The sequence below is a fragment of the Myotis lucifugus genome, unplaced genomic scaffold (assembly GCF_000147115.1).
Source record: "Myotis lucifugus unplaced genomic scaffold, Myoluc2.0 scaffold_245, whole genome shotgun sequence".
In the NCBI taxonomy this organism is placed as follows: Eukaryota; Metazoa; Chordata; class Mammalia; order Chiroptera; family Vespertilionidae; genus Myotis; species Myotis lucifugus.
This window is the reverse complement of record NW_005871293.1, coordinates 434,508-459,852: the sequence shown is the minus strand read 5'-3', so window position 1 is coordinate 459,852 and position 25,345 is coordinate 434,508. Positions and strand designations below refer to the sequence as shown.

General features: G+C 40.1%; 1 protein-coding gene across 1 annotated transcript in view; it reads left to right on the top strand.

The window, feature by feature from the left end:
- CPED1 (cadherin like and PC-esterase domain containing 1) overlaps positions 1-25,345 on the top strand; it is a 274,615-nt gene that overhangs the window by 40,221 nt on the left and 209,049 nt on the right. The window contains exon 3 of the mRNA XM_006098705.3: positions 20,743-20,849. Within this exon, the coding sequence (XP_006098767.1) occupies positions 20,743-20,849 (107 nt within the window). The remainder of the gene's footprint in view (positions 1-20,742; positions 20,850-25,345) is intronic.

Here is a 25,345-nt window from a genome sequence, read left to right as displayed (position 1 = left end):
GCTTCCTTAAGTGGGTTACTTCTTACAATTGAAAATGGTAACCAGATGTTTACTAAAATCCCTAGCATTTCTCCCTCAAGCCCAGCTTCTTTCTAATTGTTTGATCTTTTTAAAAGTTTCATAGAAACCAGATTGGGAATGTGAATTTTCCAAAGCTGGGAAATGCTTAATATAGCTTTGAAGATACTTTTTCTGTCCTGTTTCTTTAAATGCCCTTCCTGTTGCTTTTTATTTTTTTAAAAGGATGCAGCACTGAACTTTTTCTAGGTAATATATTTCAGATCATTGTTCTTTTCATATTGCTTTAAAATTAAAAAGACTTTAAAAAAATTAGAGAATTATTTTTGGTTTGCCAAGTACTAAAAAAAGTGCTTTGAATGGCAGATTTAATTTGCAAAAACAAATAATATTCATATTATATTTAGATGAGGAAAGACTCCAGGAAAGAAAAATGAACTCCTTCCTATGGGACCTTTCAATTGACTGTGCAGATTAACTCAAGGGGAGTTTGGGGATTCAGATTTTGTATTGTCAGAATTAGCTGCTTGAAATAGTTTAGATATCCCCAATTTGGGAGGAGCTTAGGGGCATTTTACCATATTTCAGGGCTGCCTCTTAATTTTTGTACCACTTTGACTTTCCACCCTTCATGTTACAACTATTGTTGAAACCTCCCAAATCACTTCCTTTTCAGATTACACTTTCCCCAGTGAAACAGTACTTCCCTGGGAATATTCTCTTCATTCTAAGTTGCTTCTTCCTTAGAGAGTTCTTCATTCAGTTTGGGAAGCAAAGACTTAAGGAAAAGTAGATATTTTTTCCTTAGCAATGTCTCTCCAATTAACCTTCAATAATTTGACTTTCACCCCTCTCATATTCCTCCTCCCCAAAGTATCCTGTCAAAGTTTACCAAGAAACTCCTTTTTGTTACAAAATTAAGTCACTGTATTTATGATTGCATTTTTTTTTTGGTACAAGAGCAGATTTGAGCACAAGTAGAATATCAGTATTTCTCAAATAATAGAAAAAAATTTTTAAAGCTATAAATTGAGGTTTAATGTGAATTCACTGTGGAAATCCCTGTTTTCTTTTATCTTTCTTTGGCAATGTTCCTCAAACTTGGTGAGACGTATGAATCAGCCTGAATTAAACGCCTGCCCTGACACAGAGTGGGTGCTGCAGGGTCTAGAATTTTCTTGCAAATCATTTTCTCTTTCAGTTTCCTTCATAGCGCTGCCTCCTCTTCTGGCACCTTGCTGACCCCTCCTTTTCCATGTTCTTCCTCCACGTATGGGCCTTCTCCAAGATGTTTATCCCTGGTCATCTGTTTGCACCTTCTCTTGGTACTCCATCGCAACATTTTTCTCCTCTGCAGAATCAATGATCTCCTCGGGGATATAACCTTCAATAAGGCCTCCTCCTAATCTGTCTCCTCCAGGCAGAATTTTGAGGGTCCAGATTTTCCAGGGATCTGTCAGATAATTCTGATTTGTGTGTCCCTACCTCAACCTGTATACAACTGAACTATCGTCTTAGTTATCTGTGGTTCTTGTCCACCATGCTCTGTTAGCACTGCATTCCCTCCAGCTCTAAAGCTCATAGGTGGGTCCTCTCTCTCCTTCAGCCACAGCACACGGCAGGCACCACGCTCCATAAAGTGTGTGCTTGCCGTCAGCCGTGGCTCCACATTCCTTGCAGTTACTGTGCCTGTCCGGGGCCACCATGGTGCCTATCCAGTACCCTCCCCGCTTCTGGCCTCTGCCTGCATAGGACAGCCCCACCACACTGCCAGGTGCTTGCACAGCACAGCCCCGTTCACTTCGCTGCCCTGTGCAGAAGTCTTCAGTGACATCCCGTGTCCTCCTACACAGCACCCAGTTCTCCTAGCCCTGCATCCAAAGCTTCCCATGCTGCGGGGTCAGCCCCTCCCCATCCCTGCTGTAGCATGGTTATCAGGCCTGTCCTCTCTCTCGAATCATCCAGGGAAAACTTAAAAATCAGAGAAGCCAATGCTCAGGCCCTATTTCGAAAAGTGTAGAAGTGCTTTCAGGAAGGGGATGGGCCTGGGCATCACTATCAAATATAATAATAGAGGAATATGCAAATTAGCCAGAATGCTGTAACGTCATGACCGATCTACGAGCAGCGGAGAGCTACAGGAGGGCAGGGCAGTGAGCTAGAGCGGCAGGGAGCTACCAGTGGTGGTGGGCAGGGTGACCAGCTGAGGCAAGCAGCAGTGAGCTACTCGCACACGGATTTGTGCACAGGGCTACTAGTATTTTTAAAAAACTTTCCAGGTGAAGGGATTAAGAAGGACACACTGGTAGTTACAAAATAGTCATAGGGATGTAAATTACAGCATAGAGAATATCGTCAATAATATGGTAAGAACTATGTGTGGTGCCAGGTGGGTACTAGAAATGTCAGGGGGAACACTTGGTAAAGTATAGGATTGTCTAACCACTATGCTGTACACCTGAAACTAACACAACGCGTTGTTGAATGGAAACTGTAATTAAAAACACACACACACACACAACTTCCCAGGTGATATTAACATGTGGGCAGGTAGGAGAATTCATGAGATTGGCCTGCTCACCTTTGCCTGATAACATCATATTTTGCAGTGTTATTGAGATTTTTGTCTCCTTGAACCACTTCTTTTCTGCCATCTCTTAAAATCCAAATTAATATATATATTCCCCCCAAATTAGAATTAGTAAACAAGTTATCTGAGGGCTCATCACCCATTGTTTATACATCTCTGGGGTCCAAAGTATGCTTATGCTACATTTTTAATAATTTTTGCATTTTCATCTCATTTTCCCTTCTATGTTATAAAGTTATAAATCAGGCAGTGTTTTATTGGTCTATTTACATGCTGTTCTGCATAGGACAGTGCCATGTGTGTAGCCAGCAGGTACACAATGAAATGAATTGACAATTGAAACAATAAACCCTACAAATACACTAATAAAACAGCATAGTCTTTCCTTCAGATAGTCAAGCACCATTTGCCTCTTTTGAAGTTTAGGGAAAAAATAGTGAGTATGATGGGAACTAGCTGTATGGCAGAGCAAAATGAAACGCACACCAGGATGCATCTCAGCAAAGCCAAGGGAAGAACAGGACTCATACCCCTGTGTTCTCTGTAACCTTGTTTCAGAGTCAGTCAAGCCAGCGATGTCTCAGTTTTCAAAGAAGGAAGAATTCTGCCAACTAGTTAATAATAATAACCTTTTAATAACCATAATAACTCATTTCAGCTCCTTGTCTAAGGAAAAACAGGAGAGTCATGTGTGAATCTCATCATCTATGCAACAAAATGGTCCATTTAGATCAGGGAACTCTTGGAATTTAAAAAACATTGTTCAGCATTCCACCTCATTATCAGAGAAACCAAACAATTGATGAAACCAAACAATTGATGACGGAGTGTAGAGGACAGAGACGACTCCAGGTCCCCGCTTCTCTAGTAGCTAGCTTTATATTTAGTAACTATCAGAAGGGAAAAGGAATCCCTGTCTGAATGTTTGCTTCAAGTACTTAGTTTTGGCAAAGCTCCACCATAGTACCTACCTATTTGCTAGGACCCTGATGCTCAAATTTAATATGCTTCAGCATTGTCAGGAAGGCTTGTTAGGTAAGTCACAGATTGCTGGGCTCTGCTATGAGTAGCTCTGGTTCAGTAACTGTGGAAGGCTGGTTAAGAAGTAAGCGACCAGGTAATGCTAACATGCTGGTCCTGCACTGTGTGCTGAGAATTGCTGGGCTAGGTACTTCTTTATTGCAGGTTTTCAGTGGTTCTTCCAGAAGCACAAAGAAGTTCTGCCTATTTGCTATTTAAGTAGTTAGTGGCCAAACAATTCCCCGTTTGCCTTACCAGACCCTCAATCAACCTTCCACATTGGTGTGACGCCCCACTCCTAAATATATGGAGGGAGCAGCTCTAGGGTTAAGCCTCTGGCTGACCTGTGGCAGGGCCATAAACAAGTCCCAGCTTGGAGGGCAGAGCCCTCTCAGCATAATTAAGCTTAATCTTATAACTCTCCCTACTTCCTTCCTAGGTAGCTAATGGGCTGTGGGAGGTGCAGCAAGTGCTGCCAAAACAAGTGAAACTCACAAGAACATTGTAACTATGTTGACCACTACCTTGTTTTTCTCTGACTATAAAATAAAGCCTCAGCTTGCAGGCTGGGTCTTTCTGTGTCCTCATCCAGGCATGGGAGATCTGCCAGGCCCCAGCTGCATCTTTGTCTATCTTCTTTAATCCTTCATCGCCCCTCCTCAGGCTCACTGAACCAGAACCCTTGGCTGTGCTGGACGAGGCACCAATATACATAGATGCTAAACCCATTATGAGTTGACATGCAAAGCTGTGGTACATCTTACAGTAGCTCAGTTCTTTACAGTCAAGGCCAATGACCCCACTTGAAAAGTAAGCAGCTGAATTTAAACTGTCTTTGGACATATTGGGCTTGCTTGAAGATAGTGAGACCAAGGTAAGATATAGTCACATAATTTATCCCAAACACATGCCATAAAAACTTTGTAAACACTATTTCAATGGCAATATAAACTTGTATTAGATAGATGTGTTTAATACTTAATTTAATTTTCTTAATCTAGATATGAATGTTTTGTTGTAAATAATGCACTCACAACATATTTGTAAATAAGTTATTAAGTACATTTCAAGTGATTTCTTTAGCATAGATTTCTAAAATTTAGTTTAGTGGCATGGATGAGGATCCATTTTAAAGCTCTTCATTCATGTTGTCAAAATTCTACCTGAGAAGGTTAAAACATTGCCTATTAGATATGCAAGAAATTTCCCAGCTCCCCAAACCTCACCAACATGAAAAGTGTCATTTTCTTAAGTGAGGTTGTTTTAAGAATGAGAACTTTACCTGTTATTCTATGGAAGTACGGCATGGAAATCCAAATTCACAGCTGTAGTGTAAAACATGACTTTTCTGCTGGAAATTGGTATTTGCATCACAGAAGGAATGCTGGGAATGCCAGAAAGGCAGGCACATTCCATGCTAATCTGAAGGCTGGCCCAGATAGCCAATGTATCAGGAATAGTGAGTGTTTGCACTTGCATTGGTTTGTTTACTCAAGCATTTCTGTTCATTATTTGTCCATTTTTGGAGAAATGGCATATTCAGATTTACCAGCAAGCCCTTATTTTGTGTGGTGCCTGAAATCTCCAACTCATAACTGCACACAGCATGACTCACACTGAATTCAGGCCCACACTGAAGTTTGTTTCAAGAAATCCTATTACTTTGTCACACTGAGTATTTTAAGGGCACTGCATTACAGCAGAGATGTTTAGAACTTTAAAATGATGGAGGTCCAAATTAGCTTTCTGTACATTTTTTGTTTCTATTTAAGTTAATTGACATTGACAGTACCTTGAATGATGTACGATGTGTGAAAAGACTCAATGTTGTTTTTCCCAGAGAATATTATTTCTTTACTTGGATGCATATTTTAACCACATTTTTAGAAAATGGTTTTCCCATTTACAAATATATTTCATGTTTATGGTAGAATATGGAATCAAGTATTCACAAATAAAGAGATGAAAGTGAAAGTTACTCGAAATTCCACCACCCAGAGATAACATGGTTAACAATGTTGTGCATGTTTCCAGGTGTGTCTCTAAGCATAACACATGCACACACACGTGCACACACACATACATGCACACATGCAAACATACATTCTGTCCTTTTGCCTCCTGCCTCTTTACAATAGTTTATCCCACATGTTTTGACAAATAAAAGCTTGACATTATGATACAAGTTTTGCCATTGTCCTGATCCATCCCTCCTTACCTAAAGCACCCAGTTTAGGCCCAGCTGGTGTGGCTCAGTGGTTGAACTTCGACCTGTGAACCAGGAGGTAGAGGTTAGATCCCTGGTCGGGGCACTTGCCTGGATTACGGGCTTGATCCCCAGTGGGGGGCGTGTGGGAGGCAGCCGATCAGTGGTTCTCTCACATGATTGATGTTTCTTTCTCTCCCTCTCCCTTCCTTTCTGAAATCAATAAAAATATATTTTAAAAAGAAGTTTTTCCATAGCAGCTTAAAAATTATAATAAATTTTCATATCAACAGTTTTGTTAGCCTTTTTTATTATTAACTAAATGCACTTGCTATGCACTTTATATACATTAACTCATTGAATTCTCACTCCTAGTCCATAAGGTAGGACTTCCTGTTTCACAAATGAGGAACTGAGTGGCGCATCTCATAAACGGTGGGGCTGAGGTTTGCTCCGAGGACTAGCCCTCTCCTGCCCGAGCCTTCAACCACAGCCTCATGCTAGTTTCCTGCAACTGCATGAATACTATTTGTTTCATGATTTTTCGTATTTTATTGTCTGGGTAAACCATAATTTTTAACTAAGTCCTTCTTGGTACATAGTTAGAATATTTTCAACTAGTTGCTATAAATACAACTTTCCTACAATATTCATTTACATGACATTTGGGAGATTTGAGTGTAATGCTGAATTATTGAATCAGTTGGTGAAAATATTAAAACTGTGGTTCTTATTGCTACATTCCTCTACAAAGGGATGGTTGCTAGCTTAATATTTCCATCAGCAGTGCTCATTCCATGTAGATCTTCAGTAATTCTATATAATAAAAGCCTAATATGCAAATCAACTGAACTGCGGAAGGACTGGCAGAACGACTGGTTGCTATGACGCACACTGACCGCCAAGGGGCAGACGCTCAACACAGGAGCTGTCCCCTGGTGGTCAGTGTGCTCCCACAGCAGGAGCGCCGTTCAGCCAGGAGGCGGGCTCACAGCTGGCTAGCGCAGTGGTGATGGTAGGAGCCTCTCCCGCCTCTGTGGCAGTGCTAAGGAGAAGTGAGCCAAGAGGTAAGGAGCAGCGAGCAGGCAGGTGGTAAGGAGCGAGGGGTCCTGGACTGCGAGAGGGATCCCGGACTGAGAGAAGGCACAGTCTGGGCTGAGGGACCCTCCCCCACCCCTACCCACCAGTGCATGAATTTCGTGCATGGGGCCTCTAGTAGATGATAATATGTTCTTAAATCTGATTGGGTCAAAATGACATATCAATTTAATTTTTTAATAGAAAGGAACTTTTACCTGCACATTAATTAAAAGTGCTTTTATAATGCTGTTTTTAACTTAATATTTTATTTATAATTTTTTTAATGCTAAGAGTTTGAATAAGCTGCTTGAAAACAAAGAAGATCATGAAATTCAGAAAAAGTCACAGGAAATTTAGATTATACCATGTCACTTTACATTTGTAGGACTGGCAAAACCCAAAATTGGTGACACCACCTAGTGCTGGTAGGAGTCTGGGAAAGGATGCTCTCATACATTGCTTGTGGAAATGTGAAATGTAGCCTTTCGGGGGGAAACAATCTGGGAAAATATATACAATTTAAAATACTTATACTTTTTAAACCAGTACTATTATTCTTAGAAATTAAAGCATCAAAACATAATGAATTTTAGACATAAATCTTAACATTTACAATGTCAATGAAGAAGAGAAAATGGTTTTAAATAAGGGAAATGAGACTGCTATACAAAGTTTGAGCAGTAAATAGTTAGGGAAAAAAGCAAATTATGTTCCAAACATCTCTGGAGAGGTGAAAAATTAATATTATGAGTATTGAAGCAAGTATGATTTTGCAGAATTCTGTTAAATTATGTGGGATAAAATATGGTTCTCATAGGTGTAGAACAACACACTTTAAAGTATGGTACATTTTATGGCTAAGCTATGTTGATAGTTAAGTTCAGTAGCAACCCCTTATCCATGATTTCACTTTTCACAGTTTCAATTATCTATAGTCAACCTCAGTCCAAAAATACTAAATGAAAATTTTCTAAAATAAACAATTTTTAGGTCTTAAAAAAAATAAAAAAATAAAGTATGGTACATTTTAATAGCACTTGGCACTGTTTCAAATTGACCTAAATATTCATCTCACGGGTAACAAAATGATTAGTTTCAGGAGGCACTTCTGATATCCCCTTATTCTGGGAGCAGGGCCAATTTTAAGAAAATTGTGAAGTGGATGTAACCTGCCTTAAGCGATAGCCCTGTTTACCCATTGCCCTGGTCGGTCCCTCCTTACCGAAAGCACCCACTTTGGGTCCCACAAGGTTTGCCTATCTGGCCAGGTTGTGCCTACCACTTGGGGCTTGTTGCTACTCACGCATGAAAATTGACATTCCTTCATCATTAGTTTGAAGGCTTACGATGTCACCTATTCTAGAAAATGCACTTATAGTGCCAGTGAGGGACACTGCAGAGCCCTGTCCTAGAGAATGTGCGTGGGTGAACTGGACCTGCTATTGACGAGGGCCTTTCTTTTCCATAGAAAAGCACCAGCCAGTGTCCACTGGGTTAACCTATCCTTCTCCTGTGATAGGAAGGCCTTTTGAAGAAACACGAGAAGACAGCATTGAGTTGGGGGAGAGATTATTTCATGTGTTTTTTAAATGACCCTTATATCATATCAATCTGTTCAGAAGTCTTAAATAATAGGCTGCATGACACATAGAAGTCACATTTTGTTTCTTTTTAAAAATATATTTTTATTGATTTCAGAAAGGAAGGGAGCGGGCGAGAGAGATAGAAACATCAGTGATGAGAGAGAATCATTGATTGGCTGCCTCCTGTGGGATCGAGGCCATAACCTGGGCATGTGCCCCAACTGGAAATCGATCTGTGATCTTCTGGTTCATAGGTCAACGTTCAACCACTGAGCCATGCTGGCTGCGCACATTTTGTTTCTTGAAAGTTCATCACCTGGATCTGGGATATATCTGACACCAACCTATGTATTCATTAAACAAATTATTTTAGACACTGTTCTAAGCACCTCACAAGTATTTACTCATTTCATTCTCATATCATCCCCCTAATGTTGGTATTATTATTGCTGGGGAGGTGAGTGTCTGAGTTTTATGCCCGTAACTGCTTTTTGGATTGGCCTTGACCAAGCCCTTTAGGTTATCTATCGCTTGATTTGAAAATGGAAGATAAGACTGGCCCCACAAATATCTTACAGAAATATTATGCTTGGGATAACTAAATCTCCAAAGATTATGAAAACAATGCATTATGAATAAGAGATGTGTAATCTCAAAATACTTTTGGCACTAAGTAATAAGCCATGGAGAGAGTTGATCCTTTTCCCCGTGTTAGTGAATTGTATTTTCTTAAGACTTAATTCTCATCTGTGCTGAATTAGTGTGGAATTATTCTTGGAAGAAAATTTAAATCAATGACTGCCTCCTCCCTCTCAGATTTCTCCAAGTCCCCGGTGCATTATTATACAATGTGAAACCACAGATGACTAGATTTTATTCACTGCATTTTAAAGAAGTCATGCAAAATGATTTTTAATAAAACAGGAGGAAAGAATCATACTTAGTTAAATGAAGTGTCGCAATGCTAATTAAAAATTCTTTGTGCCACTCTGAGGAATTTGGTATTAGGAGTGTCTGTCAGAGACTCATGTCAAATCCTAAAGAACCCAGTCTAAAGCACCAACCTCCTAGCAAGGGTTATGAGGATGATAGGACAGCCAGGCATCACACTATTTTATCATTGACACGAAACATTTCGGTTTCACTCACCATAAGAGCTCATTGGTGTGGGCGGGGGAGAGAGCATTGTGAAGGTGAGTGAGACTTTCCAAGGAACTACAGGGCAGAAGCGTGTATCGGCCCTTCTCAAGCTCCCAGGTACATGCAGGTCACCTGGGGGCCTTGTTGCTGACAACTTCTAATTGGGTCAGGTCAAAGCTGGGGGCTGCGATTCTTCATCCCTAACAAGCTTTTAGTGGATGAAGATGTTGCAGGTCTGGGAACCATTTCTGAGGAAGAAGGATGTACATGTTAAGCCGTAATAATATTAGATACAATAGAAGCAGTGCGAAAGGCAGACAAGGAAGGGACCAATTTCGAACGTGGGTATCTAGGAAGGTGTCTCAAGTAGAATCCTTGGCATGTAACAGCGGTTTCTCCAGCAGAGTTTGGAGGGAAGGACACTGAGCAGCATGAGCTGCCTGCTGGAGGCACACAGGTCTGTAGGGCTTGGAGTCTCAGGGGCCCACAAGCTGTCCCTGGTGGCCGAAGAGGAAGGAGGAGGCTGCTCTCAGGGAAATGAGACGAGAAGAGTAGGTTGAGGCTGCTCTGAAAGGCCGTGGTTGCTTGGCAGAGGAATCGATCTGTTTTGTGCTGGCAATGATAAGAGCTATGGTTTTGGAAGATGACTATGGCTGTAGGGCGGAAGATGAGTTAGAGGAGGACAAAGAATTCGAAGCAAAGAGACGAATTAGGAGTCTTTGAAGAGCTGGCAAGGTCTTAGATTTAGAGAATGTGATAGGATTTGGAAAGGTCAGGAAATGTTCAAGAGATTCTCATGGAGGATGGATGGGAATTGGAAATCAGTGGGAAGTGGAATGAGAGACAAGTACAAATTAAAGAGGAGGTTGTTTCTAGCTTGAGAGGGTGGCTACACCTTTGATTGTAAGAAGAGCAGAAGGAAAGACAGGTTTTTTGGCAGCAGGTAACGGGTTTAGATTTGTATTTGTTCAGCAGGGCGTGTGTTCTAGCCTGTAACTGGAAATAGCTCTCTGAAATATAAGAAAGGTCAAGAATGGTAAATTTTGGAGTCAATAGCAGAGAAGCAAGAGCTAAAGCAATGGCTCTAAATGAAATCACCACAGGAGTTGAGTTTAGAGAGAAATAGTAACAAATGTAAAGAGTATAGAATAATGGGGGTTGCATATATTATATACTTTATTGATTTTTTACAGAGAGGAAAGGAGAGAGATAGAGAGTTAGAAACATCGATGAGAGAGAAACATCGATCAGCTGCCTCCAGCACACCTCCTACTGGGGATGTGCCCGCAACCAAGGTACATGCCCTTGACCGGAATCGAACCTGGGACCTTTCAGTCTGCAGGCCGACGCTCTATCCACTGAGCCAACCCGGTTAGGGCAGGGGTTGCATATATTAAGCGGATGGTGTCAAACTCCAAACTTGATGTATTTTTCAGTTCTCTGAATTTTAAATACCACTGAAATTTTTATTAACAGAAGAATGCATTTTGCATAAAAAGCAATTATTTTCCACTTTCTGCATGGTAGTGCTGATGGGTTTTATAATATAGCATTCTTAGCATAAAATACTTGGGGAGACAGGTAATTAGTATATGAGAGTTTACCTCTAGCTACAGCCATATACTTAGCCATCATCATATTATTGCCTCTGTAGAATTTGTTTATTCTGATTTTTAAAAAAATCTTTATTCAGATTTTTCTTAGTTTTTACTTAATGTACCTTTTCTGTTCCAAGATCCCGTTCAGGATGCCACTTTCCATTTAGTCACCAGGCTTCCTTAGGCTTCTCTTGGCTGAGACAGTTTCTCAGATTTTCTTTGTTTTTCACCACCTTGGCAGTTTTGAGAACTGGTCAGGCATTTTGATGTCTCTCCATTGGGATTTGCCTGTAGTTTTTCTCATGATTAGGATGGGGTTGTGGTTTGGGGGAGTAACCACAACGGTTCTCATCACATTATATCAGGGGTACAATACTGTCAACGTGACTTACTGCTGTTGATGATAACTTGACATCGCTTGCCAGGTTTTTCTTTTACTTCTGCTTTCCATATTGAAGCCTTTGGAAGGATGTCATTACGCACAGCCTACACCAAGGGAGTAAGCTGGACTCCGCATCCTTGACGGAGGAGTAACTATGTATGTTATTTGGAGTTTTTCTGCATGGAAGACTTGTCTCTTCAGACCTTATTTATTTATTTAATCTTTGGTTTATCTCAATATGGTCTTATGGATTACTTTTATGCTTTGGATGATAATCCAGTATTACTTATTTCATTGCTCCAATTGTGTCCAGCTTTAGCCATTGAGTCCCGTGTCACCTTGACATACCTCCATCATTGCTTTTGCTGGCTGGTTTGCTTGTTTGTTTTGAGCTCTTTCATTTTTTTTTTCTGGCAGTATGCTGCTCCAGGCTCATCCTGTGTATATATACTACTCCAGCCCTTGAATCAGCCAACTCTCCAAGGAACCTTGATTTCTTTTATTGAAGAAAAGTGTTAGAAGCCAGTATGTGGGCACTAGATATAGTCTGATTTTTAAGTTGCTGCAGCGTCGATTTCTTTTAAGTGCTAAGGCTTTCAGACATCAGATATTTGGTAAAAATGCAGTAGTAAGTGTTTTTCCCCAGAAGGACAATAATATTGAAAGCAGTAAAAGTTTAAACACACATACACACGTATTCAATCTGTTACACTGCAACCGAAAGCAACAGAAGTAGCATAAAAGTCTGAAGAAGTCATTAAAAATCTATGGAAGGAACTTTAGCAAGCTCTGTAAATTAAACATGTCTTGAGTTTATTTCAGAGGAATAGACTGTTCTATTTCCTTTCATGCTCTTCTTAAAGGAAAATTTCTTCAAAGCAGGAACCTTTTAAACACTTGCAAGAGTTTAGGCATCATATTGTTTTCTTGAACTTTTGCATAGGTTGGAAGAATTTCAGAATCTCAAAACTCTTCACATAAACCATCTCATTGTCCTTTACAACCTCTCATAGGGCAGAAAGAGTGTCGACATTAGGACAGAAAAGCTTGATCCTTGGTGTGGATTTAGAACATCAAGGGAGAGAATGATTGAGAATTTCTTTGTGATAAAATGCAAAGTTTTCATCATCAGCTCTTAAAGGATAAGAAGCCAGAGGCATAACAAGCAAAAAACAGCCTCTGAGGGTAGGGAACCAGATTTAAATAGATTTTGTGCCATGTTGTAAAATTCACTGAAGATCTCAAGGTTCTGTATATATGATTTTTCTTCAAGTGCATTCCAAAAATTGAAATATTCAATCCAGTAAATATCTGCTAAGTGTCTACTAGAATCAGTGTTAGATATAAGAAGGCAAGTATTTTTCCATCCTTAAAAAAAAGCTATGAATAAAATAAGCTATGGGTCCTCTGTTAGACCCATCACATTAAGTGTTCAGTTAAGGTAACTGGTTAATGAACCTTAAAAGATGCAGACCCTAGTTTGTTTGGCTCAGTGGATAGAGCATCTGCCTGTGGACTGAAGAGTCCTGGGTTCAATTCTGGTCAAGGGCACATGCCCAGGTTGTGGGCTCTATCCCCAGTAGGGGGCATACAGGAAGCAGCCGATCAATGATTCTCTTTCATTGATGTTTCTCTCTCTCTCTCTCTCTCTCTCTCTCTCTCCCTTTTCCTTCCTTTCTGAAATCAATAAAAATATATTTTTAAAAATCTTAAAAAAAAGAGAGAGGGTATAGAGATGGCATGGTGGAATGTGCAATAGCCTTATGTGATATTATATTATATATGATTTAAAAAGTAAACATCTTTAGTATTTCACACCGAAAGAAAACAAATTTTAGGAAATCAGCCTAATTGTATCCTTATCTATACTAATAAAAGGGTTATATGCTAATTAGACCAGATAGACTGGACGTCTTCTGGACATCCTTCCTGACAAAATCGGGACCTGGGTGGCACTGCCTGGGATTCCAGGTGCCTGTGGCCCACCTGGGCAAAGCTGGCCCAGGTCCCGGGTGCCTGCAGCTGGCCGGAGGAGGGAAGCCTGGGTCCCAGGTGCAGGGGCCGAGGCAGAGGTGGTTAGCAGCGATCAGGCAGGCAGGCAGGCAGAGGCGGTTAGGGGCAATCAGGCAGGCAGGTAGGTGAGCGGTTAGGAGCCAGCGGTCCTGGATTGGGAGAGGGTGCAGGCCAGGCTGAGGGACCCCCTCCCCCCATGCACGAATTCCGTGCACCAGGCCTCTAGTGGAGTATAATAATCTAATACTGTGAATAAGTAAATGAGGCTTGGGTTTTGTAGCCATGCATCTTAGAAGCTCATGGACAAATTTATTTTTTGAGTCATACTTTATTTATTTATTTTTTGAGTCATACTTTATTTTCTGCTTCAATCTAATGTGTGTGTTCACAGAAAAGTTTCCAATAAGTAAAGCACTTGGAATTGGCTGTTTGTTTTTATAATTATTTCAATGCAATGAATAGTTAACTTTGATTTTTTATATTTACTTCTCCTTCTTCATTCTAAGAACCAAAATATATCTTTATGTCCTTTCTTAAAAAACATTAACATTTTTTCTAACTATCTTTCAATTTTAGTTTTTATAAAAGTATTTCAATATACTGGCTTTTGCTTTTTAATTGTTGACCTGTTACATGTATTTATGGATTTAACAAATATGTAGCAAGTATATCTTATATTCCAGCCCCTATTGTAGGTTCTGAGAACACAGAAATGAACAAAACAGACAGCCCTGCCCTCATAGAGCTCACATTCAAGTGGGGAGAGACAGACAATACACAAATAGACAAATATGTAATCTGTCAGATGATGATAAGGGCTATGGAGACAAATAAAGCAGAAATAGACTTAATATTCAGAGATTTTTATATAGCGTGCCAGAAAATTGCAGTTGTCATTCCTGGGGAATAAATAGCATTTATACGAATGCTGCGGTCTGAGAATGCTCTGCTCTCTGCTGTTCTCTGGGCTGAATTACTGATAGGCAGACCTTATCAATGAGGGAGTCATTTGAGAGCCAGGAAATGGTTGTTTATTTTACATGGCAGCCTGCCTGTGAGACTGGAAATATTCTAAAGGAAGCCTCACTCCTTAGGGCAGACACTTGATTAAAACTAAGAACAAAGACCTTTAAAAACTGTTCTTCCTTTTAACACTAAGATGTTCGCTGGTTTCCGAGCAACCTTAGAGAGGATAAACGCAACAATCAGTGCGATTTCATATCGGAGTGAATACATCTGGGCCCTGACAACTCCTGAAATTGTCTGTGGCGCCCTCATTGCTTCCAGAGCCAGCGCCGTGGAGTGACAGTGAGTGGTGCTCTGAGCCATTTGGTTTCACTGTTTATGGAGACACGCCTGTAAGTGTTTCTCATGTTTTTGTAATTTTGAGATGGAGAAGGGAACATCCACATCCTGTTTTCCTAGAACAATGTCCCATGACCTCTCTATTCAAAGGCTTGACTCAGCCTGGAGGGCTAGTCCTGCTCTGGTTTCTTTGGGAAAGAAATCATTTTATTTTATTTTATTCTTATTTTTTATTTTTTGAAAGAAATCATTTTAACCATCAAAGAATCTAAGCAACTTTTAGAGATTTCTTTTCAAAAGTAGGCGGAGGCCAAATTAATATTTATAGATTCTGAGTACACGTGCAGTTGGATTACTACTCTTTTACATATGAAAATTCTACTTCAATTTCCAGTGGTATTGCTAATAACATTTTGGGGTGTGCTGCTGCTGGGTGAGGGTCTAGGAATACCTGAATTATCCCTGTTTTAGACATTTTTTCCTCCAAGGTCCCAAAGGAAAATAGATGCACTGGACAGTAGTTGGAAAAATACCAAAGCTAAATAATTTCTTTTTGTCTCAGTTTCTTCTCTTATAAAGTATCTATCCTATATAATAAAAGGCTAATATACAAATCAACTGAACAGCAGAACGACCAGTCACTATGACGCGCACTGACCACTTGGTGGCAGAAGCTCAATGCAGGAGTTGCCCCCTGGTGGTCATTGTGCTCCCACAGGGGTAGCACTGCTCAGCCAGAAGCCCTGAGCCAGGCTCACGGCTGGTGAGTGCAGTGGTGGTGGCAGGAGCCTCTCTGCCTCTGCGGCAGCGCTAAGGATGTCCGACTGACCGCTTAGGCCCGCTCCGTAGGGAGCGGGCCTAAGCGGTCAGCCGGACATCCCCCAAGGGCTCCTGGACTGCGAGAGGGCACAGGCCAGGCTGAGGGACCGCCCCCCCTTGAGTGCACGAATTTCATGCACCAGGCCTCTAGTACATATATAAATGCCTAATATGCAAAGTGTCTCCTCGGGAGTTTGACCAGGAGACTGGGAGTTCGATTGCTTGCTATGATGTGCGCTGACCACCAGGGGGCAGCGCAGAATGAAGGAAGGCCCCAGTCAGCAGTCGGCAGCTGGGGAAAGATCGGCTCTGATCACCGGACAGCCCTAGGAACCCTACTCGTGCATGAATTTCGTGCACAGGGCCTCTAGTGTGTAATAATTGTTTCTATCCCACAAAGTTATGTTATTGAAAGTTCTGCATAAGTTAACATATAAAGCCTCAAAAGCTAAGTTTCTCTGTTGCCTCTTTGTTTTTCGAAGGGATAACGATTTAATGGTCTCAAACATGGCCTGTAGAGCTAGACATCATGTATTAAAATTCTCTTCCCACCACTACCTATATGGCTAACCTTGGACCAGTTATTTAAACCTTTCTGGTCCACTTTACCTGTTTTCCCCCAAATCCAAATCTGACTTCTCAGCTCTTACACTCTAATGTCAATCTTCTGGGTGCAGAAGAAACACACCAAGCAAGATGAACGTTTGTCCCAATGCCTAGAAAGAGCCTGTCCTAGGCCATTTATAACTGTGACAACAGCTCTGAGACAGGCCGAATGTGGAAAAGAGTCCAAAGAGAGAGTGTGAGTGAGAAAAGATGAGAGCCAGCCAAGCTTGAAGTGGGACCTGAGCCACGTTAGCAATCCAACCTGAGAAGAAACATAAGTGAAAAAGAAGATCAAGGGCAACTTTTGCCTTTTCCAGGCTCCTGAGAAAAAGAACAACTCTAAGAAGTCACACTTCAGTCCTTTCTAACTGTAACACAGCCAATAACATGTCTTCAGAGCTGAGGTAACCTTACTCAACTTTGCGGGAGAGCGTGGCCAAATCTGGAAATCAAAGGGTATAGTCACATATGCTTTTAAGACCAACTGACCAAATATCAATGAGCCTAAAGTCAGCTCATCAAAATCACTTTACACAATGAACAGTGTAATTCATTGAAAGCTGAAACACGGATCATCCACTTGCTGAATGAGCAATTGATCGGACACTGACACACCAGCCTTTTACCCCAGGGCTAGCCCTGTTTTCTGCTCCTGGAGACGGAGCCCACGCAGCATGGGAGCAGGCAGGGCCAGTAGAGTCAACTGGAGAACGCGTGGGGAGCTGTACTTGGCTCCAGCTACTGGCTGCCACGCAGGCACGGGCCAGGTGCTGCCCAGTTTTCAAATGAAGCCAGAACTGGATTTTGATGTGAACTGTACTGACATCTGCATTTTGTCAAATACTTAAAATTGTACAACAAAACAAAACAAACACTGTGCAGGCCACATGCACCCCACGCGTGGGCTTGACTCTTCCCGGGCGCCTGCAGTCTCGCTGTGAAACACTGGGCATGTGCGTCCCCCGTCTCATGCTTTCAGCTACGTGAGCATGACCCGAAGCTCACAGTATACAGTAATTTGTAATTTTCCCGAGGCACAAATTGTATCCCAGATGCTCCACGGTTGACTTCTGTGTGTGGTTTACTTAGCTAGTGAATGTGCTTTGTTTTCTGCCCAGTTGCTACAAGTCAGTGAGACTTTTGATTTTCTTTTAAGTCAACTTTGAATGCAGAATAACACTCATGCAATAAATAAGCTTCTACTCTAAAAAAGGGCTGTGGGAGTCAGCAGAGGTAGTTGATTTCTAAAGTTGGAGAAAGAACTGAAAAGAAAGTGAAAAAGATCTATTAAATATTTAACTGGAAAATAGTTTGAGGTAGAACTTAATGAGTGTAGCAATGGGAATTTTGAATGGAAACAATCAGTATTTTTCAGATCATGGAAGCAAGAATTAGGTAAGAAGTATAAAGAGATGATTTGAAAACTTTAGTTTTACTTTATTCATTTTAAGGTAAAATTTATATGCTATAGTGTATTTTTAAAATATTCATCTTGAATTTTAAATATTAATTGAATATTTTTGAGAGATGATGGGTAACTCTTATGAGCCTCAAAAACTATGTGATGCTTTAGAAGTTATTCTAAATTCTTTTTAATGTTTAGATCCTTCAAGTAGATTGCTGAAGGCAGTTACTGCTCTTTCTTTTTCTTTTTCTTTTTGCTAGTTACTTTCATATTTCTAGTACAATGTTCTGTTCATAGGAGGTTCTTGATAAATTGAATGCGTTGAATTATTTAAAGGTGTCTTCCATTTTTAAACATTTATGGCTTAATATTTTTTTCTATCAAATTGAGAAATTGTGTGTGTGCCTTGGGTAGTGAGAGGGGAATATAAAAAATGTACTCTGTTTTTAACACCCAAACAATAGAGTCCATAATTTGAAATTCTTTCTTTGCATATTCATATCTTCTTAAAATATTTAGTTGAGTATATTAAGACAGGACATTTCTTCTAGGTTTATAATGTTTCTTGGGCTAGAAATAATATTGAATGAAACAGTCTTAATGTTTTTCCTTTTGAATCCACATCAAAGGTTTTGGTTGAAAATGCCAGATGGCCTGGCCAGTGTGGTTCAGTGGTTGAGCGTCCAGGTCAGGGTACATGCCTGGGTCTTGGGCTTGATCCCAGTAGAGGGCGTGCAGGAGGCAGCCAATCAATGATTCTCTCTCATTATTGATGTGTCTATCTCTCTCCCTCTCCCTTCCTCTCTGAAATCAATAAAGATTTTTTAAATGCCAGATGCACATTTAAAGTATTGGAATCATCGGCGTATTTGGATTGGGCTAATGGAATATGCTTGTAGTTTCTTTAAAATGAGGGTGAGTGGAACAGGGTAGAGCCTTCAAGCCTAAGGCCTGATAGCAATTACATGGAGAGATTTCACCCATCCCCAAATCGCAGCACCATTTCTCCTGTCCTTTGAACTCTTGTGTATCTTTCAGTGTCTTGGGATACAACAAGCAAACAGAGAACAAGAGCTCATATGTTACCTTGAGCTCAGCTGCCTGGATCAACTTTTGTTAGACAGGGAGGTTTCTCTTCTAGAAACAGAACAGTTACAGAGGAACCAATAGTCCAGATAGCACAGAGCTGCTCAACTTGTAAAAGACTTGATTAGTGCCCTAACCGGTTTGGCTCAGTGGATAGAGCATCAGTCTGCGGACTCAAGGGTCCCAGGTTCGATTCCTGTCAAGGGCATGTACCTTGGTTGCGGGCACATCCCCAGTAGGGAATGTGCAGGAGGCAGCTGATTGATGTTTCTCTCTCATCGATGTTTCTAACTCTCTATCCCTCTCCCTTCCTCTCTGTAAAAAATCAATAAAATATATTTAAAAAAAAGACTTGATTAGTGAAGAGTGAAATTTCATTCCTACTTGTCACAGCTCACACTTCCTTATTAATCTTTCTTTTCTTTTCTTTTTTCTATAAAGCCCTTCTTTGAAAGTATAAGGCTCTCAAGTAAGACATTTTTCTGGGAATTAAAAACATATATTTTTATTTATTTTTTAAAATATTTTTTATAGAGAGAAGAAGAAGAGAGAGAGAGAAATATCGACGTGAGAGAGAAACATCAATTGGCTGCCTCCTGCTCCCACCCCCCTCCCCCAAACTGGGGATCAGGCCTGCAACCTGGACATGTGCCCTGACCAGGAATTGAACTGGCAACCTTTCAGTGCACAGAACAATGCTCAACCAACTGAGTCACACTGGCCAGGGCCTTCTGGGAAATTATTAAAAGATAAGATTTGGAGACATTGGTTATCTTCCTTTTAGAGACCACTAACACCTATTGTGGGAAATGACTTGTGAGGTCTGGCATAAGTAGTTACTCAAAGGAACATTATGTCACGAGTGGTCAACAAAAGATCATGTGTACAGAAATTGCTTAATTTTTTTAAACTGGATTTCCATCCAAAATAGGGAAGTTTCCCTAATAATATAAATTATTTTATACATAACCTTTTCTGGTTATTTTTGGTTTACCCATTTGTGTACCCTCTCTGAAGAAATGTGTTTACTACCCTATCATGGGCTAGTTATTCATTCATTAATTTGGCAAATATTTTTAAAGCATCAATTTTATGTAAGGCATATTGATAAAAATTTATATAAATAAATCAAAGAGAATAAGTGAATTATATGCAAATGTTAATCTTTTTGGCAAATGTTTACTTTTAAATGTTTAAACATTATGCAAAACTGTATTCTTCTGAGATTATTTTGGTAAGTTACTAAGATTTATTGACAAAGGACTTTGTCCTTGGTGAAATAAATGAAATATCATTTGCTTTGGTCCATGTTTTACTCTGTATTTTGATCTAACTCTGTGCTGTCTATAACTAAACTACAAATTTCTTTTGGACAAAACCTGTGTCTTAAATTTTTCATTGAATTTTATTTTCTGCCCACTACAATATTTTCTCTGTAAGAAATCTTATGAAAGTATATTTGATGTTTAAGACCTATGAAAAGTAATGGTGTTACTGAAGCCCAAAACTAAATATCTAGTGTTTTGACTGATCGTTATTTGATTTTGCCACTATCTCCTATCTTAAAATAACTTTGTAGTCTTCTTTCCTCCCAATTTCCAAATGAGACTTTGTAAATTTATTATATTTTAATTTCAGTTCTTTTTTAAAATGTTTTGATATTGCTTCAGAAAATTGAATTTTCCTAGGGTACAATACTAAATATAAAAATGTTAGGTCTGCTAAATTAGAAAAGTTGAACTTTAGTCACTTTGAATATTGACTTTTAAATATAATCAGACTCGTTGTTGCCTGTATTTTAGGACCAAAATAATTATATTCTTTAATCTAAAGAAGTAAATGCTGCCTTTAAAAAATCTGATAATTTTTTTTCAATGCTTTTTGCTATTAGGTGATTTGGGCTCTTGGGATCTGCTCATTTGCCTGTCTTCTAGGAAAGCTGCTGGAAATCCCTGCATATCCAAGGAAGATGTGTGCCAGTTAAGTTTACATCAAAAGGTAAATATTTTTTTCACACATGCACAGATTATATTAGTCCTATAGATATTACCACCAGCATCTCTTATTCAATAATGTTCAAAAAAGTTTCACCATTAGATCCATTACATGTTTGGAGAGAGTTCCAATGGTTATGCCTTATACACTTTACTATAAAAGGTTCACCATTTTGGTTTGATAGAAACCCCCTCAATGCCAGCGACTACCTAGCAGGACCCAAAACTTTTTTTTTATATTTTTTTTATTGATTTCAGAGAGGAAGGAAGAGGGAGAGAGAGATAGAAACATCAATAATGAGAATCATTGATCGGCTGCCTCCTGCACAAACCCCACTGGGGTTCGAACCTGCAACCTGGGCATGTGCCCTTCACCGGAATCGAACCCGGGACCCTTCAGTCTGCAGTCCAACGCTCCATCCGCTGAGCCAAACCAGCTAGGGCAGCATCCAAAACTTGATTGAGAAGTCTGTAGCCTCTGGGTTGTTGCTTACCCTGGCAACATGTTCATCCAAAGTAGTCAAGTCTTTATTCTCTAGATCACTGTTTTAACTTTTTCAAAGTTAAAGTGGTATCCTGAATTATAATAAAATTTATACAATTTATTATTAACTTTTAAAATTGATATTCAATCTCTGCTGTTTACTTTGTGTGAATTTTTGTAAATGCTTTTAGAAAAGTTAACAAACATTTATCAAATGCCCAAAAATGTGTTGGTCACTGTGCTGGAAATATGCTCTATTTTGGTACCTGTAACAAGTCTCTGAAAAAAAAGTGTCAAAACTAATAGCTATTTTCAGTAGTAAAATAGTATTGTAGTAGTAATCCTGATCACTTGATATTTCTGAAACTGACATTCTTGATAACTCCCCTCTATTTCTGACTCTTGACTCCCTTGGCCTTTGGACTGAGCACATTGTTTTGGTTCTTCTTATATACTAGAGGCCCAGTGCACTACACTCGTGCACTGGAGCGGGGAGGTCCCTCAGCCCGGCCTGCGCCCTTTCGCAGTCTGGGAGCCCTTGGGGGATGTCCAACTAACAGACATCATTAGGCCGTCAGTCGGACATCCTTAGGCTGCCACGGGAGCGGCTGAGGCTCCCGCCACCCCCGCTGAGCTCGCCAGCTGTCAGCTGGCTTCTGGCTGAGCGGCTCTCCCCCTGTGGGAGCGCACTGATCACCAGGGGGCAGCTCCTGCGTTGAGTGTCTGCCCCCTGGTGGTCAGTGCATGTCATACCAACTGGTCATTCTGCTGTTCGGTTGATTTGCATATTACCCTTTTATTGAATAGGATTTTTGGCTATTTCTTCTCTCTTTCTTTTTTATAGCTACCTTTCCTCTGCCCATTCTTAAATGCCTGTTCCCTAACACCACTCCCAAAGTTTTAACTGCCATTTGTAGTTGATGATTCCCAAATCTACATCTAAAATTCAAAGCACTCTACCAGGCTTTGGGCTTGCATGTACATCTCCAGGTCTGATTATCATCTCTACTCTATGCCCCACAGACACCTCAAACTCAACATGGGGAAAACCAACTCATTGTTTTCCCCAGTAAATTTACTCTGTTCTTGCATTTACAAGCTTTGCAGAACTTCTGTTCTGTTTGTCATAAACATGATCAAGTCCTCTGTCATTTCCTGACATAGAAACATGGCCTTCACCTCTGAGCTCTTCTTCTTCTTTGTCATCTGCGTTCCATCAATCACTAATACAATGACATCTAAATATTTCTCAAATATTTTACTGCTCAATATTTCTCAAATATATCAGTACTTACTACCTTTACCCTAGCCAGGCAATCACCATATTTTACCAAGATTATTGCTGAATCCTCCTCACTAATTTTTCTGAACCAAATATTTTGCCCCTGAAATTTATCCTGCTCACCGTTGTCACAATGAAAAACGTAAGTTTACAATATTTTCTTTGTGTATCACACCTCCCAGCAGGAGACAAATGCTGAACTCAAAAGGATATAACAGAAGGGAAATTAATGAAGGAGCTATTTATAGTGGTTTTGGCAGAATAAGAGAAACAAAAAAGATTAGAGACACAAAGAAACCAGCAACATCATAACATTTCCCCCAGCTCTGGTCTGAGGAAGGGCATGAAGAAGGAATGGTGTAGCAGAACCTAATGGGAGCTGGAACCAAGAAAGAGAGGTCAGGGGGGAGCTATAAGAGAGGAGCTATAAGTATGGGGTAAGTTAGCTATTGACAAATCATAGTTCTGCAAAGAGGAAGCTTGGAAGATAAGTGTCCAAACTGTCTCCACTCCCACCCTCCAATCTCTTGCCAAGGCTTCCCATTGGTACCAGACACCATTCAAAGTGCTTCCGTATTTATTTATGTCCATTGTTTACATTTTAGGAGACTAAGCACATAGAAGTTAAGAAAATCACGGATCATAAATGAAGCAAAGAGGATTCAAATTCAGATAGTCTGACTTCAAATTCTGTTTTCTTTACCGTATCACTGCAGAATCTTTCTAAAAAGGTGTTTAGCCACTGCACTTACAGCATATGCTAATGAATATACTTAAAGAATACAAAAATTATAAATGATATATGTTATACAACTGTCACTTGGGAACATAAATAATTTGAAGCTTCATGAGCCATAATTTATTTATGTAAACATAAATATTAAAACTTACCAAAAAATTCAAGAGGGAGGAGGACTTCCTAGCTCTTTTTATGAGGTTAGCATTATCCTAATTTTGAAACCAGATAATTACACTACAAAGAGAGAAAATTATAGGCCAATTTTTCTGATGAACAGAGTTGCTAAAATCCTCAAAAAAATATTAGCAAATCGGATCTAGCAATGTACTAAAAAGATCAGACACCATGACAAAGTGGTATTTGTTTCAGGGATACAAGGCTGGTATAATATTTGCAAATCAATAAATGTGATACATCACATAAACAAGATTAAAGATAAAATCACATGATCAGATCAATAGATGCAGAAAAAGCATTCAACAAAATCTAGCAACCATTTTTTATAAAAAATCTTGGCAAAGTGGGGCTAGAGAGATCATACCTCAACATAATAGAGTCCATATAAGAAAAACCTGCAGCTAACATCATACTCAATGGGCAAAACTAAAAGCAGGTACAAGACTGGGATGTTCACTTTCACCACTTTTATTCAACATAGTACTTGAAGTCCTAGCTACAGGGATCAGACGAAAAAAAAGGCATCCACATTGGAAAGGAGAAAGTAAAACTGTTATTAGTTGCAGATGACATGATATTGTACATAGAAAACCCTAAAGATTCCACCAAAAAACTAATAGATTTAAAAAATGAATTAGGCAAGCAGCAGGATACAAAATCAACATCCAGAAATCAATGGCATTTTTATTCACCAATAATGAACTCCCAGAGAGAAAAACCAAACCAAACCAAACCAAACAAAACCAAACAAAACAAAAAACAACAAAAAAATATATGATCCTTGTAATAAACTTAATCAAGGAAGTAAAAGACCTGTACTCAGAAAACTACAGGACATTGAAAAAAAGAAATAAAGGAAGATATAAACAAATGGAAGCATATTCCGTGTTCATAGATAAATTAACATCATTAAAATGTCCATCCAATCTATGGATTCAACACAATCCCTATTAAAATACCAATGGCATATTTCACAGATCTAGAACAATATAGAGAAAGTTAGCCATTGACAAATCATAACTCTACAAAAATTTATATGGAACCAAAAAAAGACCCCAAATAGCTGCTGCAAAATTCAGAAAGAAGAACAAAGCTGGAGGGATCACAATACCGGATATCAGATCTAATAATAAAAGCCTAAGTGACCATTACAGTGGAAAACCAGAATGACCAGTCACTATGTTGTGCACTGACCACCAGGGGGCAGCTCCAGCGTTGAGCATATGCCCCCTGGTGGTCAGTGTGCTCCCACAGGGGTAGCACCGATCAGCCAGAAGCCAGGCTCATGGCTGGGGAGCCTCTCCCACCTCTGCGGTAGTGCTAAGGAGCAGCGAGCCGAACGATAAGGAGCCAGCAGGCGGGCAGTAAGGAGCAAGGGGTCCCAGACTCCGAGCGGCCTCAGGCTGGGCTGAAGGACCCCCACCCTTTGAAGTGCATGAATTTCGTGCACCAGGCCTCTAGTCTACACTAATAAAAGACAAAGATGCTAATTGACCGTACCTTCGCTATGCCCACCAGCCAATCAGAAGAGTATGCAAATTAACCCAACAAAGATGGCAGTTAATTTGCATACACAGGTGCCCAGCGAAGACTGAAGACAGTGTAGAAGGAAGCCAAGCACTGCAGAAGGGAGCCAAGCGGCTGAGAAGGGAATGGATCAGAGGTAGCAGAGACGGGAGCGGAGCTGAGGCAGCAGACACAGGAGGGAGCAAAGTGGCGGAGAAGGGAGGAAGTGAGGGCAGTGGAGAAGGGAGGGGAGTGAGGCAGAGGAGAAGGAAGGGAGTGAAGCAGTGGAGAAGGGAGGGAGTGAAGCAGTAG